We start from the raw sequence: 14,962 nt of genomic DNA, 5'->3' as shown, positions 1-14,962 counted from the left end.
TTCTGGACAGTAAAATAGAGGAACATTCTAAGCAGGTATGTTCCTACACGTTAGTTAAAACAAGCCAAGAAATACAATCCATAAATGTAAATATGTATATTATAAATATTGATTTATTTTCACATGGTGAAAAATTCAAACAAGTTTTTAATTATTTTTTTTAGACTTACATCATTTTTAACTATAGATTAAAACTGCTCACTGAACATTCTTTTTAAACCCATCCTCATTGAAGTGTCTTCATACATACTACAATTGTCTTACATATTCACTTTGCACTTTTTATTAATTTATTTTGCGGATCCTATTTTTTTTACCAGGAAAAAAAACCTAATTATTTATATTTTCCTTTCAAAATTTTAGCTGTAGTAACTAATAAACCAATCTTTCACTTTAGTATTATTTATCTAATTTCCAATAAGCCACTTCACTACACTTTTACTTTTTCTTTCAATATGTGTTTGTTACATGTGAAAAAAAATAACTAAGTGAGATTCTATTTCTTATTATTAAAATTTGAGAATACATAATACAATATTTGTATTCGATTTGAACTAAAAAACTTACATTCAAACAGACGTGCCCATAAGCATTGTCATAGGGGTATGCAATAAGAACCTTTTATTTTCACTCAATTCCTATTTCATGTTGATTTTCTTAAATTTTCTGGACCTCAATTAATAATGCCAAACTCAGCTAACTGTATTTTTTTGCCGAGAGTTTTCTTGGAATTTAACATACCCAATTGTGTTTGTTGGCACTTGTTTGCTATGTTTGGTACGTTATACAGAATAATTGCAAATTTTGTTTTTGGCTCATTTTATTACAAAAGTTATAATTCTCTTGTTTCAGTAAACTGGACTTGTGCAGTAAGGAAGAAGAAAAGAAATCAGAAGAATTCAAGCGTAATTCAAACAATGATTTGCGATTACAGGAGACAATCATACAGACCAGCAAGACAAGAAAAAAGATAAAAGATAGTTTAGCTGAAGAAACAAGAAAGGTAATGTCTTCATTACTGAGTGCTGTGCATGTCAAAGAACAGCCTTTTATATTTAAATGTTTAAGCAGCCCAACAGGTCAACCAGTACAGACCACGCAAAAAATTTGCTGGGCAGTGCTTGCATTCTAAAAAAAAATTGGTGTCTGACTATTTAAATCATGTGGATATTATTATAATTTTTTTATTTTTAATCTCTGAAAATATTAAATTTTCTTCTAATCTAAAGGTCGGTGTATTCCTGCGAATAGTAGATATATTTTTGTATGATTAATTTTCTTTATTATTTATAATAATAATTATAATAATCCTGTGATAGAAAATATTTTTGAGAAAATTTTATTGAAAATCAGGGTGTTTAGTATTGCTACTCTATCGTAATTTTTCTGCGTGAAAACTTTCTCATGTACCGTCATGTATAATGTAAGAGTAAAAAATGAAGCTTGCCTTTTTAAGGATGTATTTATTTATATTTTTCCGGTTAAACTTAAAATGATAGTCTACATATATCAATTGTAAATAATTTTTTACTTTACATTTAATACATTTAAAATGGGGTTTCCTTTGCTTTGTCTTCGTCCATCTGTATTGGGTCTTCATAGTTCAAGTTGGTTTCAGCCATCCTAGCCTCTGCAGTGGTCAACGCAGTCGGTGTCCCTGCAACAGCGCCGAACACTTCAAGTCTACTGCGCTCACGAAGACGCCTAACTCGTTTGATTGATAAGTTCTGGCGCTCTGTTGATCCTGTACAAACCGGCCTGAGCGCTCCAGCCCTGTTCACCGACTCTGGCGCTGAACACTTCTGTAATTGCACAGCGTTGCCTGAAACAAGCACTTCTAGAACATTTTGTAAACTATCACCTGACAACTTTTCATTTGACATCTTTTTTTTTCCCTTCTGCTTAGGTAACCTTTTAGAGCTCCTCAATATCTGCACTACAACACACAAATAACTCGTGTAACTTTTTTCCATTGCGAAGTTACGGCTAATTCTTTGCTCGCGCAGACAAACCCCCTTTCCCCCTGCCATCTCTTTTTCCTTTCTCATCCAATGTCTTAGGCGGATGGCATAAGTACACTAAAAGGGGTCTTTTTTCTTTCTTTCTTTTTTTTTTCTCCAGAATATATACAACACTTGGCGATACAAGTCTTGAGTCGTGATGAGATATATGTGAAAAAACTTTGGCCACAACAAAAGCGTTTCATCGCTAACTCTGGTAGGACCTTAGTATGGAAGCCTTTTTGAAAAAATGTTTTCATGTTAAAAGTTCTAAACTGAGTCACCAGGTATCTGTGGATACTCTCGTTTGTACGCGGGGTGAAGCGCAGCGTTGCGGTTGCAGCTGGCGGAGCTGGAGCGCGTGCCCGACAAGAACCGGCGGGACATCGAGGAGATGGCGGTGCACCTGGAGAAGGGCCGGACGGAGCTGAGGAAGGAGGAGCAGGCGCTGGACAAGGTGCGCTCGGGACTGCAGGAGGAGACCAGCGAGCTGCAGGACAAGCGGGACGCCGCCAACACGCGGCTGCTGCCCCTCAAGACGGCCGCCAACGACGCCAAGGCCCTCGTGAGTCCCCTCCCTCCGCCGCCGCGGGCCGTGGCTTTCCCAAATTATTAAAGGGTATATCACTCAGGGTATTAATTTTTGCTTCATGTTCGTGCTGTTGAATACATTCTTCGGGTCAAGCAATATTACCAAGTACTTTTTTAAACGCTTCTCTAAAAAAAAAAAAATACCACACATATTTTAACAACGTAATATTTAATTTCTGTTTGTTCTGTGGTGCGGAAGGATATGATATTTGGTTTTTACGTGAATAAAAAATGACAGGTAATCCATCAAACACTGCATATGAATTACTTCGTGACCTGCTACCAACCTGTATGTTCACTCATCCACCTAATTTTGAGCTAGCCGGAGGTGGTGAGTGGTAACAAACCCGTCGGGCCACCAGGGACCAGTGTGAATCTGCGCCGAACAGGGTGTGTGTTGTTTTGTGGCAGTACGACATTGCGAACTCCGAGCTGGAGCTGTACGTGAAGAAAGAGAAGAGCGAGAGCGCCAAACTGGACCAGCTGAGGACCAACCTGGAGAAAGTGTCCTCGCTGTTGGCTCAGCGCAAGACGTAAGTGCACTGCGCCGTCACCGCGCAACTTAACATGCGTACCAGTTCGGTTGGTGTCACTCTCGTTCCCACTGCTTGTATTAGCATCTCGAGTGTAGCCAGCACGATAAAGAATTGTGAAATTTAGCATAGCTTTAGTCAGTGAGCTGTTTACAGGGTTCATACTCCTTAATATCCTCGAAAAGTTCTTAAATTTCACTTTTGATCTTTAATATCTCTTTAATTAAGACTAATAGCGTGCATTTAAGGAATAAACCTAGGTATTTTAATGTTATTTTTTTCCTATGTGGCTATGTGGCAGCAAACCATGCTTTGCACATGCTAAGTACAGGATGACTGTCTATCCAAAATGATACTGACGACCTCCTCTCTATTACAACCCTTTTCCTGGGAAAAGTCTTCTGTCTTTCCTTGTAGATGATTTAAGATTGTGAATTTTTTTGACACAGGGATACAAATAAAACCTTTCGGTGGTGTGCTAATGCATGCAGTAATATTTTTGACCAAAAAAAAACTTTCTTAAGCTGCAAACCTAAATGATTGGCAACACTTGTTGGAACAAGAAAGCTGTTTATGCAATAAGAAATGTGTATAGGTTTACAAGTAATTTCAAACGAAACAGAAATTTAATTATTACTATATAAAATAAATTAATCTTGGTACATTCTGGACCACTGCTGATCCGGATTAGCAAATGCCTATGTATATAGTGAGTTGGACTCATCTGTGTGTTCGTATCTATTACGTGTATGGTTGTTTACAGTAGTGTAGTAGCACACTAAATACTATTCTCTCAGTATACTAGTGTTTATAGGTTTATACTAATAATATTACCACACCGTTAAACAGGTAACATTTTTACTGGGTTTTGATATCCTTAAAACAACTACTTAACTAAACATATCCATAATAATTATATGTATATTGGAATAAATAAAATTAAATACTTTTTTCGTGCAAAGTTAAATTTACGCCATATGTTTTTATCCCTCACACATAGCTTATGGTTAAATTCCGGGATTTTAGGTAGGGCACAAATGTCTAGTCAAGAGTTCTTTATAGGAACGTCAGTACCTTTAAATTAAAGGCTTTAATAAAAAATTTTATTGTGTCCACAGTAATTAAAGTTTTTATTAATTTTAATAGGCTTTTCACTCAGGTATTAATTTTGAATGAGATTAAACTCATACCACTGGTCCCCCAAAACCGAAATAATTGACCACTGAATGCTTTAGTCTCTAGTTAAGATCAAAATGTCATTACCAAAATATAAATTCTCATATAGATGTTACGACTCAGTTTGTGTTCAAAATAATTAACTTTGGACTGCAATACGTATATGCAACGTCATTAAGTTCAATGAATGTGAGGGCTTACCTCTACAGCATGAATTTCACTATTATTTTAACGATATTTATTCAATGATTCTATTATCAAAATACTTATTATAATCCCACACAACTTATAATCTCTACTCTATAAACCACGGAATCCTAGCTACATATAATATATTAGCTTGACATATTAGCCATAGCACATCAATTCATCCAATATGGCTGCTTACTTTGAACAATCATTTTTTTAAAAAATCACATCTTAACATGATTTCTGTTACATTGCTATTGTCAGAGAGGTTATACTATGGTTGCAATTCCGCAATAAAACAATCATGTCAGTAACCAATACCAAATTTAAAATCAGAAATTATTAACATACAGTATTTAGGTTTTACCTACATTTTTGGACGTCTTTTTGAGCTCTTTGCTGCACAATAGTTTTAATGGGAATACCTGAGGAAAATTAATATACACTATTGTGATATTTAAAACAAGTTAAAATAAGCTGCTTTATGATAAGAAAAAATTACACTAGTGTTACGCCTAAAAAAAAGTGTCTGTTATATTGCTGTCAAAAATTCCACCCGAAAAAATTTATATGTGGGTAGTTCAATTAGTTGCAAATTACAGAATGTGTGGAACTGTAAATGCCAGATTAAAGTACACCGAATTTGAGTATTCATCATCAACTACTTAGAGCTTGTGGACAGGTCAACAAAGTAAAATGCCTATATCTTCTTCTGCCCCTCACACTGCCTCCTTCACTGTGTTCTACTCTTCTCCTCTCTCCTGTACTCTGTTAGCAATCAGCTCTTTTCGCCTTCTCCTTGGTCTTCCTTGGGGCCTTTTTCCTGTCAACTGCAAGATCTATCATTTTCCTAAGCAACCTCTCTTTTCCCATTCTCTGCACTGACCCATATCAGTATTTTTGTCTAGAGACGTAAGAGACTGTAAAATCCGTATAAACCGAAACAATTAATAACGATTCACTCGCGAACAACTCGATTGGCAGCAAGCGTGCACGATAGCACAACTTACCGCCATGATGGTTCAACAACAACTGTTGCTTCGTTGCCGGAAGCTGCAGGGCTACCCGCCTTGGCAGGCAGCCAACTTGAAAACTTGGCGTTGCTAGCAAGCAGCGCGAGAAGTTCAAAAGTTCAAACCTTTCCAACGCTATAGCACTAAATTAACACACAATATTTACAAGTCAAAACAGTATTGTTTTCTCTTGTATAACTTGGAGAGTACGTGTTAATGTTGATAAATATATGTGGACTGTATCGAGAAGTTTTTAACCGACGATGCAACATAAATTACACAATAGCATCAGCCCGCGCCATCGCGACCTACCGCCATCATGCGGATCGAAACGAAGACTGTCTTTTTTGTTTCTCACTGCAGGGATGCCACTCTCACGGTTTATGGACGCCAACGCATGCAATGTTCCAACATGGTGCCAACTGTAGAAAGTAGTTGTGGCGCGGGTGATTTAAACTGTGTCTTATCACTTGGCCCGGTACGAGTGCCACAAAGTCAACTCACAACACAGTTCTGTAAATAAGAGTTCACGCTAAGTACCAAACAGTACGTCAGTTGTGAATTGTTGACCTGAGGGCAGTCCGTGGGGAGGTGACGTCAGGGCAGGGGTGTCCACCTGGCCGCAGGGAGCTGTCGGAGCTGCAGGCCCGGGTGCCGACGGCGAGCGACGAGCTCCGCGAGTGGGAGAAGCAGCTGGCGTCCGCCGCGGAGGACGAGCGCAAGGTCTCCGCGGAGGTGCTGCGGGGCCGGCAGTCCGTCGCAGAGACCAGGAACTGCCTGGAAGAGAACAAGTCCCGTGGCGTCGTCATCGACTCCCTCATGGCCGAGAAGCGGGAGGGCCGACTGCCGGGCATATTCGGCCGCCTGGTGGGTACCCTGAGCCTTGTTGGTCTGTTGCTGTGTGCTAGTACAACCCCTCGTTCAATTGCGTTAGGCGTCCATTTACGTACACCCTGCCGTTGCTTATCACAATTTTTGGGGATAGCACATTGAATTATGTAGAACTGGTTCTTGCTATAAAGCCTGTGTTCTGTGACAATTAATAACAACGCCTGGTTCCTGCAGTAGCGTTGTGTTACGTAGCATATACAGGCAAGGCAAATGAACACACTATAATACCAATTATAAGGATAAATATCTGACACCGTACAATAAATAATACTGTACATATACAAAGGATACATATAATCACGTAAAACAAACGAAAATATGTACTGAAAATCACTGTTTGCAGTGAATAATATAATATAAAGTTTGGGCTAAATCAGATAATTAAAACTTTACACATAATTATCAACGTTTTAGTAAAAATCAAGTCCTCGGTGTCAGTTCAGATCTTGTTAATCAACTGGATATATGTTGGGCAACTCCGAATTCAATTGTCGGTATAACAGCTTGAATTTCACAACACTATGTGTTTTTTGACAATAAATTACTTTAGGCCGAATAGATAACCATTCGTAATTGTGTCCTGCTACTTTGTTTCTCTTTCTCGTGGGCCACTTGCCGCTCACGAACATCAGTTTGGCTCAAGGTATGGATAAAATATTTTATGCACACACAAACCTAATCACTAAACACTTCATGTTGAAAATGCTTTGATTTAGTTACAAAACCCTGGCTTCTGATTGCTCTAACGGGCATCACCTTGACTTAATTACATCAACTATTAACTATTATTATTATAGTACTTAGTGACAGGTTATAAAAACCACTCTTCTTCTCTCTCAACTATCCAGAAAGGTTAAATGAATTTAGCGGTCTCAATACAAATTGTCTGTTAAAGAACGTATGAGCTGTGCAGTGCAACAAATGATTTGTGTTATTTATAGCTATAGAGAAAAAGAGAAAATTTGTTTGATTTCAGCAAATTGGAAATCAGCATTGAGATGATTAGTGCCTACTCATGCTAATACTTAAATATTGATACTAGTAATACGAATTAATTGAAAGTTTTTTTTTTTTCAAAAGACTACTTATTTTTACATACATTGTTAACTTCTTTTTTTTAAAAAAAATGTATGATTTTCTGATTAGAAGACATTAAAATAGTAATTTAATGTAATTTATTTAGCGTGAATTTTTACCAGAAAGTATAACCTAAATAGATTGGTGTGTGTGTGTGTATGTAAGTGCATCAGGTGTAAATCAAAATGAAATTATTTTGATGAAATAAGTATTAAGAAATATTAGAGTTACATATTTGTTGGAAAAATAAAACTTCAATTTAATGAATTGAAGACAACATATAAAAATAAAATCAATAACACTGATAACTTTTGTTTTAAAAACGAAACCGTCTTAATCCATAAAATCTTGTCCCTACCTATGACAAAAAACTTGCGTTGCACTTTTTGTTATCCTCTGAACACTTAGCGTTACTCTTTTAATTGCACTCTGACAAGTGATCGTCTCGACTTGCGTCCGTGGCTGTAAAGAAAGAAGTGTCGTATGGTGAGTCCTAGCACGGCAGTGGTGCGTGTCACTGACTCATGCCTAGGCGACGTGACCGTGAGACCCGAGCGCGCTTGTTCGGCTCCAGGGGGACCTGGGGGCAATCGACAAGAAGTACGACGTGGCGGTGTCGACCGCGTGCGGGGCCCTGGACAACATCGTGGTGGACACCGTGTCGACCGCGGAGGCCTGCATCCGCTTCCTGAAGCAGCGCGACCTGGGGCGAGCCACCTTCATCGCCCTGGACAGGCAGGAGCGCTGGCGGGCGCACTGCGGCGGCCGCATGAGCACGTGAGTCCCGTCGCCTCGTCATATTTTTGTGAAATTCAAGCTGTTATACCGACAATTGAATTCGGAGTTGCCCAACATATGTCCAGTTGATTAACAAGATCTGAACTGACACCGAGGACTTGATTTTTGTACTGAAACGTTGATATTTATGAGTAAAGTTTTAATTATCTGAGCTAGCCCAAACTTTATATTATATTATTCACTGGAAACAGTGATTTTCATTACATATTTTCATTCGTTTGCCACGGCCTCCCACCACCTGTTGACTGTTGGTGTTGGCTGACTTACGCTCGTATTCATCTGGTATGTCTCTCATCGAAGTTTTCTCTGTGACATACATTGTAACCTGAATTGGTTTAGAGTCAAGATTTTATGGTTTTATTTTTAGGCCAATTTCATTTTTACGACAAGAGATTTCTGTATTAATGTTTTAATTTAGGTATATTAACTCTGTTTATTCAAAAAGATAGCACCAGTTTCAACAAATATAACGCTTACTTGTTCAGTGATAACTTCACCAAAACAGTTTCTTTTTGACTGATACTTAATGCCCTTTTACAGTATTATTGTTGTTGTTGTTGTTGTTATAGTTATTATTATTATTATTATTATTAATAGACGTGTCTAACTAAGGAAAACATTAAAAATATATCAGCACATATATGTGCGTTTGTAAAAATGTTCCAGTGTCACATTGTAAAAAATTTTTTACTAATAACTGTTGCAATATAAAAAAAAAGCAAAAATATTTCTGATTTATGTTCTACAGACATTTTGGTACTAACTATGCTAAATAATTCACAGTAATTGAATTAAATGTATTAAAATATACTTCTTTTTTTTGTAATTTGAAATTAATTTTGATTAAATATGCTCATTAATTCATGATATTTTGTTGCATTGAGTGCTTTATAAGTAGGCATGTGCGAGAAAGACTTTTTTGAATTCGAGACGAGATCGAGAAAAAATTTAAAAATTCTCGAGAATTGAGTCGAGATCGAGAAATCTGTACTTTAGTTAACAGGATAATATGATCCAAAAAAGTAAAACTCAATAATCTGACAAACATACATAATTATTCAATAATTTTTATCAAGTATCCACAATTGCAATTGCAATTACAACTTTACCTTTACACTCAAGTTTATTTGCCTACTGTCGTATGTAAACATACGTTATTGACTCCATAGTCTATACAGTTTCCTTGAGCCATGGACGGTACTTGATCATGAAAGTCTGAACATTCGCCACTATCGATATGTCACTATCGATACGGACCGCAGTTTAAACATCATGTTGCTTGTTATATACTGCTGGCCGTGTGTATAACCTAAGGCCATAAAACAAAATGCAATAGCGGAAGAATTCTGCAGTCATGTTTATATTTTTATTTTTTACCGTACCGTTTTACGTTGATACTTGATATTGATACCGAAAATGATTTATTTTTAACTTTAATGTTGGTTTTATTAACGGAAAATAATCATTTTCTTCTGTAATTTAATGTGATAACCACAGCACAATTCATTGTTTACGTTTACCGTTTCATGTAGTGACTTGTGAACGGAAGTTGTTCGTTTTTAACTTTTTAATAATTTATCGTGTATACTAGCGTAACAAGTATATTTTATTTTATTCGATCTACGTTACGTTGAAGATAAGTTAATTATTTCAACACGCAACACAAAATGCTGCCTCAATATATTATATTACCTAACCTATTTCTTGTTTACAAATTTCTCGAAAATTCCGAGCCAAAAAAATTATCTCGAGACGAGATCGAGAAAATTTCTGTCTCGACTCGTTCTCGATGATGCCGAGACTCGCACATCACTATTTATAAGTAGAGGCACGATTATATGGTAATGCGCGATAAAACGAAATAACACCGAAAACCGCTTGAAAACACGAAATAAAACGAAATTGTGCGAAATACGAGATATGTCACGAAGTTTCGTCTATCCTGATTATTTACGTTTTTTTTTTTTCCATTCTGTAAGGACAATTCACTATCTTCAGCACAATCAAATATTTCTGACAGTAACTAGCAGCCATATATATTATATGCGACGGTGATTCATTATAGATTTTAAAATGAAGTCTCGGAATTAACGTAATATTTTCTTTAAACGGTAATCTTGTGTACCATAATAATTTAAGATGTTGATAACTATGATACAATGGCCGCCGTTCACTTTCTGTAAATACAAAAATAACAAACGTCCAAAATATGTTTTTCTAAGATTACGTTTTTAATCATTAAAATATTACACACTAAAGCGCATTGCTTTTACTGTTTATTTAAAATAATGTACGTAGGCTACGAAAATAAAATTAACCCTGCTTAACGTAACGATTGTAAATAATAAATAGTACATGTTTATGTCGGTATTAATTTTCACGTACGTATGTTGGTATTCGGTATGCGTTTGTATTCGCATCTATTCTCCATTGTTTTGATCTTTCCAGCACGGCAAGTTTTTGCGTATTGAGAGGTTAAATTCTTCCTATGTGATTAAAATTTTTTTGATAATGCCTAAAACTAAGGTTCTGCCAGTGACCGATCGAAAGAATTTTCCAGCGAAGGATTTTATATCAGTGATAAAATTTTAATGTGCAAATTCTGTAACTGCAGGCTAGACTACGAGAGACGCGATATGCTTGTGAAACATGTCGCGAGTGAGAAACATAAGCGTTTGAGGCAAAACTCATCTGTTAAACGACATCCTTGTCTAAGAGTCTTTAATGCCATTAATTTGCTGTTCAACCCAAGAAATGTGAGTAGGGTTAGCATAGAAGATGCAAACCTACAGAAGTCTCTGCATAATTTGTCTTCTGTTTCCCATCTTCCCATTGATACATTCATACATGGCTATGTTGCTTTCAAAAAAATAATTGAGGATGAACTTTCATTGCCAGAAACAAGCCAAATTGATGTTGCAAAGGTACTTTGCTCCCTTAAAGGGGACTACAGTGAATTTGCTCAAGTCAGTTTAAGGGCAATCTTGTTCCCAAAATCAAATGTTGATGCAGAACGTTCATTTTCCAGGTACTCACTGGTAGTTAGTGACAGAAGACAACATCTCACTCCAGAAAATGCGGAAAATTTAACTATGATAGCATTTCAATAAAACGTCTTTATAGTAACTTTGTAAGTGCTTAATTGTGTAATTTTGTAGTGTATGTGATTGTAATTAAGTCGTGGAATTTTTAGTAGTTATTTAAAAGTTTGAATTTATGAATTTGCAAATGAACTTAATTGTAATTAGATCATGAGGTTTTAGTGTTTATTAATATTTGTTTTAATAAATTTGCATGTCATACAGAAAAGCATGAAAATTTTGCCGTGGGTATTTTGAGCAAAAAAATAAAACCATATAACACTGAAATCTTTATTTCTTTACACCAAAATTTGTCTTAAAATAACACCACAAAATCTTGACTCTATTTATAAGGTATTAACTTGCATTTCGGTGTTACATTGACATGTAGGGAGCGGGCAAGTTGTCATCTCTGCTTGGAACAATGGGCAGAGGTGGCAACGATTTGTGTGCTGACGGCAGACGTGTACCTGAAATAAACACAGGAAATGCTACACCGTGTTAACGCACATCGCGAACATCATTGTGGACCCAACCACGTACCACGGGAAACGGAACACTGTTCGGAAATGACGTCGCAGTTTGACCGCCTGTGTTGCAGGCCGGAGGGCGTGCCCCGCCTCTTCGACCTGATCCAGATCCCGGACGACCGTGTGCGCACGGCCTTCTACTTCGCGCTGCGCGACACGCTCGTGGCGGAGGACCTGAACCAGGCCACGCGCATCGCGTACGGCGCGACCCGGCACCGTGTCGTCACTCTCAACGGCCAGCTGATAGAGATATCAGGTGCGGGGACCTGCGTCAGTGTCCATGCCCTTGTTTGTTTGTTTTATTACTTGAAAGAAACTACGTGGGAAGTTAATACTGCAGTGAGAGGTGTTTAATCTAGCTCGTTCAGGACCATGCCGCACTGGACAAGTGGTTTTCCTGGTGCAGACAAACCTCAGTAATACAAACCTCAAGGGACCATATTTTAGTCATTTTACAGTAATGATGTTGCTATTAGCTAAACTACATATTAAAAAAAAATAAGCAGAATTTTTATATATTTTCTAAATCAAATTCAAATAGAGTTTCAAAATAATTTTATTATTTAGTACATACTATCATGCCTAAAAATAAATATATGCTCCAAGGAAATACCAATTTTTATACCATACCAAATCTATTATTATTATTATTATTATTTAAGGGTGGCTGCACATATATGGCTTATAATTTTGAAAGCCAGAGGAATAACACAAATGTATAGAAATTATTTACCAAAAAACAAACCATCATTTCTAAAGAGTATATAATTTCTAAGATTTTTTTCCACAACCTACGATTAACCAAAGCAATGGCTCCAGTAAAATTTTAGTTGAAACTTCACGTTGTTACTTGACATTGTTACTGTGATGTTTGTAACCGTCCTTGCGGTGGCATGCGCGCAGGCACGATGACGGGCGGCGGCACGCAGGTGCTGCGCGGGCGCATGGGCCAGCGCGTGGCGGCGGCGGCCAGCCCCGCCTCGGGCAAGGAGCTGGCCCGCCTGGAGCGCGGCCTGGGGGACGCGGAGGCCCGCCTGGCCGAGCTGCGGCAGCGACGGGAGTCCCTGGGCGAGCGGGTGGCCAAGGCCAAGCCCGCGCTCCAGGCCATGAGGAGGAACCTCGACAAGTTCAACCTGGACATCAAGGTGACGTGCCACAGCCATACGTTGTAAAGTGTTTGCACTCCCGGACTAAGGGTTTTCTTTATGTGGTTTTTTGTACCTGGAAGGTGTTTTTATTTGTGTTGGGAAATTTGACGGAGTAAGATGTGGTGCAAGATAATTTAGCTTGAGAAGGTTGGTGGGGCCAGATGTGTTTTTTTTTTTTTTTTTTTTTGTTGGGAAAAAGATATAATAATGGTGGTGGGGAGTGATAAAGAAACTTGGGTTTGTGTTCTGTTGTGAATAAAAATAAAAAAGGTCTTTGGAATTTAAAACCTGAGCATTTTGTTATTTGTGAGTGGTATCGTAAGGTGTTACTAGAAGGAACGAAATAACAAAAAGGAGGAAAAGGAAAACGGCGTCAAGGAGCTGGTACTAAGCGATGCTAGGAATCGCAAATGTTTCTTTGTTTGCGTTTGCGGTCGGTGTGAAACAAAGAACACCACCAACCCAAGGCTCGACTTGGAACGATCCCGAAGCATTACAATGTCACCGCTCCCCCTTTAAGGGTTGTGCCGGTATTCACTGTCGAATTCGCTAAATTTCCGTGGTCTGTTTACGGACGATAATTTTACATGATAACGTCATAAGAAAACATTGATGAAAAATTGCACACTTTTTAATTTTCAAATATTATTTACAGTTTTTGCAAATTCAATTAAAATAATTTGTTTAAATATAATCACAAACAATTAGTTATAGAAATAAACTGAAATCAAATCAGTGTCAATAAATTGTTAATTTGAAATGACTAAATGTTTCAAATAAATAAAAAAATTTAAATTGCTGCTTTTAAAAAGCCCGCCTTAACCTGTTTGATATTATAGAAGATTTTCTCGCACGGTGGTTGGCCGGTTCTTGCACACACTGCTCGGGTGGAAAACATGACAATGAGTCATGCTTTTTCGTGCGTGTAGCCGGCGTTCATAGATTTATAAGATGTTATCACGTCAAAAAAATCTGGTAATTAAATGTAAGATTAACTTTAATCAATATTTCAGTACCAACCAATGTTAGTTTAGTTGTATGATTGTAGTAACTATTCCAAAATTTAAACTCAGTTTGCCAACTTTCAAGAATTTGTATTAGGCTCAGTACTTAGTATTTTTCTCTTAAAATCAGGTTTGAAATTCACATTTTATGGAATTAATCTCTCTTTTTAAATGTTATATGTCATATCCACCTATACATGCAATAAGACTTTTAATACAAGACTACCGGTATTTTTATTTTTGAAAATAACAAGTTATCTTAGGTCTGGAATGAACCTTAGTAAATAATTTTTTTATGTATAAAAAAAATAGAAACATTTGTTTTACCATACATATCTGAAGGGTAATGTGGTAAGGATGAGTGCAAAGGATAATACAATAAAACACTCTTAAGAATATTCCACTTATAAAAATTTCCTGTCTAATAAGTTAAAAAATTTATCACTTTGCTTATAAACACATACAGTTAAACCTCTCTGAAACGACCTTGCTTTCCGTAGTTAAATACATTAGAACCCTGATGTCACGAACCCCGGATTTAACGAAGCAGTGATTTTACGAATACATTCTCGGGAACCGTCAAAAAATTGGACATTTTGACCAAAATGTGAAAATCAGAAGAAAAAAAATTAAAGAAAAAAACAAAATGAAAGATCATCAAAATCTGTTAATTTTAACACACAGCGTATTTTTGTGTCGGCTTTAATACTTCCAATAATGTTGATGTAAGAATAACAGAAAAATAATGGGACATTTCCTTTAAAAATATGGCAGCTGTAAGTTCTGCAACGCGAGTGGGCGCACACGAAGCTCGCCCGGCTGGCTGGCGGCAGCGGCTTCATGACGCATAAGCTCACCCCTCCCTCTCCTATGTAACATTCTTCAAGGCTAGCTCATCCCTCCCAGCCACACAAACCATCTAAAGTCCTCCC

General features: G+C 37.3%; 1 protein-coding gene across 1 annotated transcript in view; it reads left to right on the top strand.

Annotated features, from left to right (window-relative positions):
* The window catches only part of LOC134532043 (structural maintenance of chromosomes protein 4-like), a 43,225-nt gene that overhangs the window by 11,452 nt on the left and 16,811 nt on the right, over positions 1 to 14,962 (top strand). Inside the window, exons 7-13 of the mRNA XM_063368193.1 lie at positions 853 to 1,003; positions 2,344 to 2,565; positions 3,003 to 3,124; positions 6,129 to 6,369; positions 8,045 to 8,247; positions 11,950 to 12,134; positions 12,782 to 13,023. Coding sequence (XP_063224263.1) covers positions 853 to 1,003; positions 2,344 to 2,565; positions 3,003 to 3,124; positions 6,129 to 6,369; positions 8,045 to 8,247; positions 11,950 to 12,134; positions 12,782 to 13,023 — 1,366 coding nt within the window. The remainder of the gene's footprint in view (positions 1 to 852; positions 1,004 to 2,343; positions 2,566 to 3,002; positions 3,125 to 6,128; positions 6,370 to 8,044; positions 8,248 to 11,949; positions 12,135 to 12,781; positions 13,024 to 14,962) is intronic.

The sequence above is a fragment of the Bacillus rossius genome, chromosome 5 (genome assembly GCF_032445375.1).
Source record: "Bacillus rossius redtenbacheri isolate Brsri chromosome 5, Brsri_v3, whole genome shotgun sequence".
NCBI lineage: Eukaryota > Metazoa > Arthropoda > Insecta > Phasmatodea > Bacillidae > Bacillus > Bacillus rossius.
Note: the sequence above shows the minus strand (reverse complement) of the source record. Positions and strands in the feature narration are given on the sequence as shown.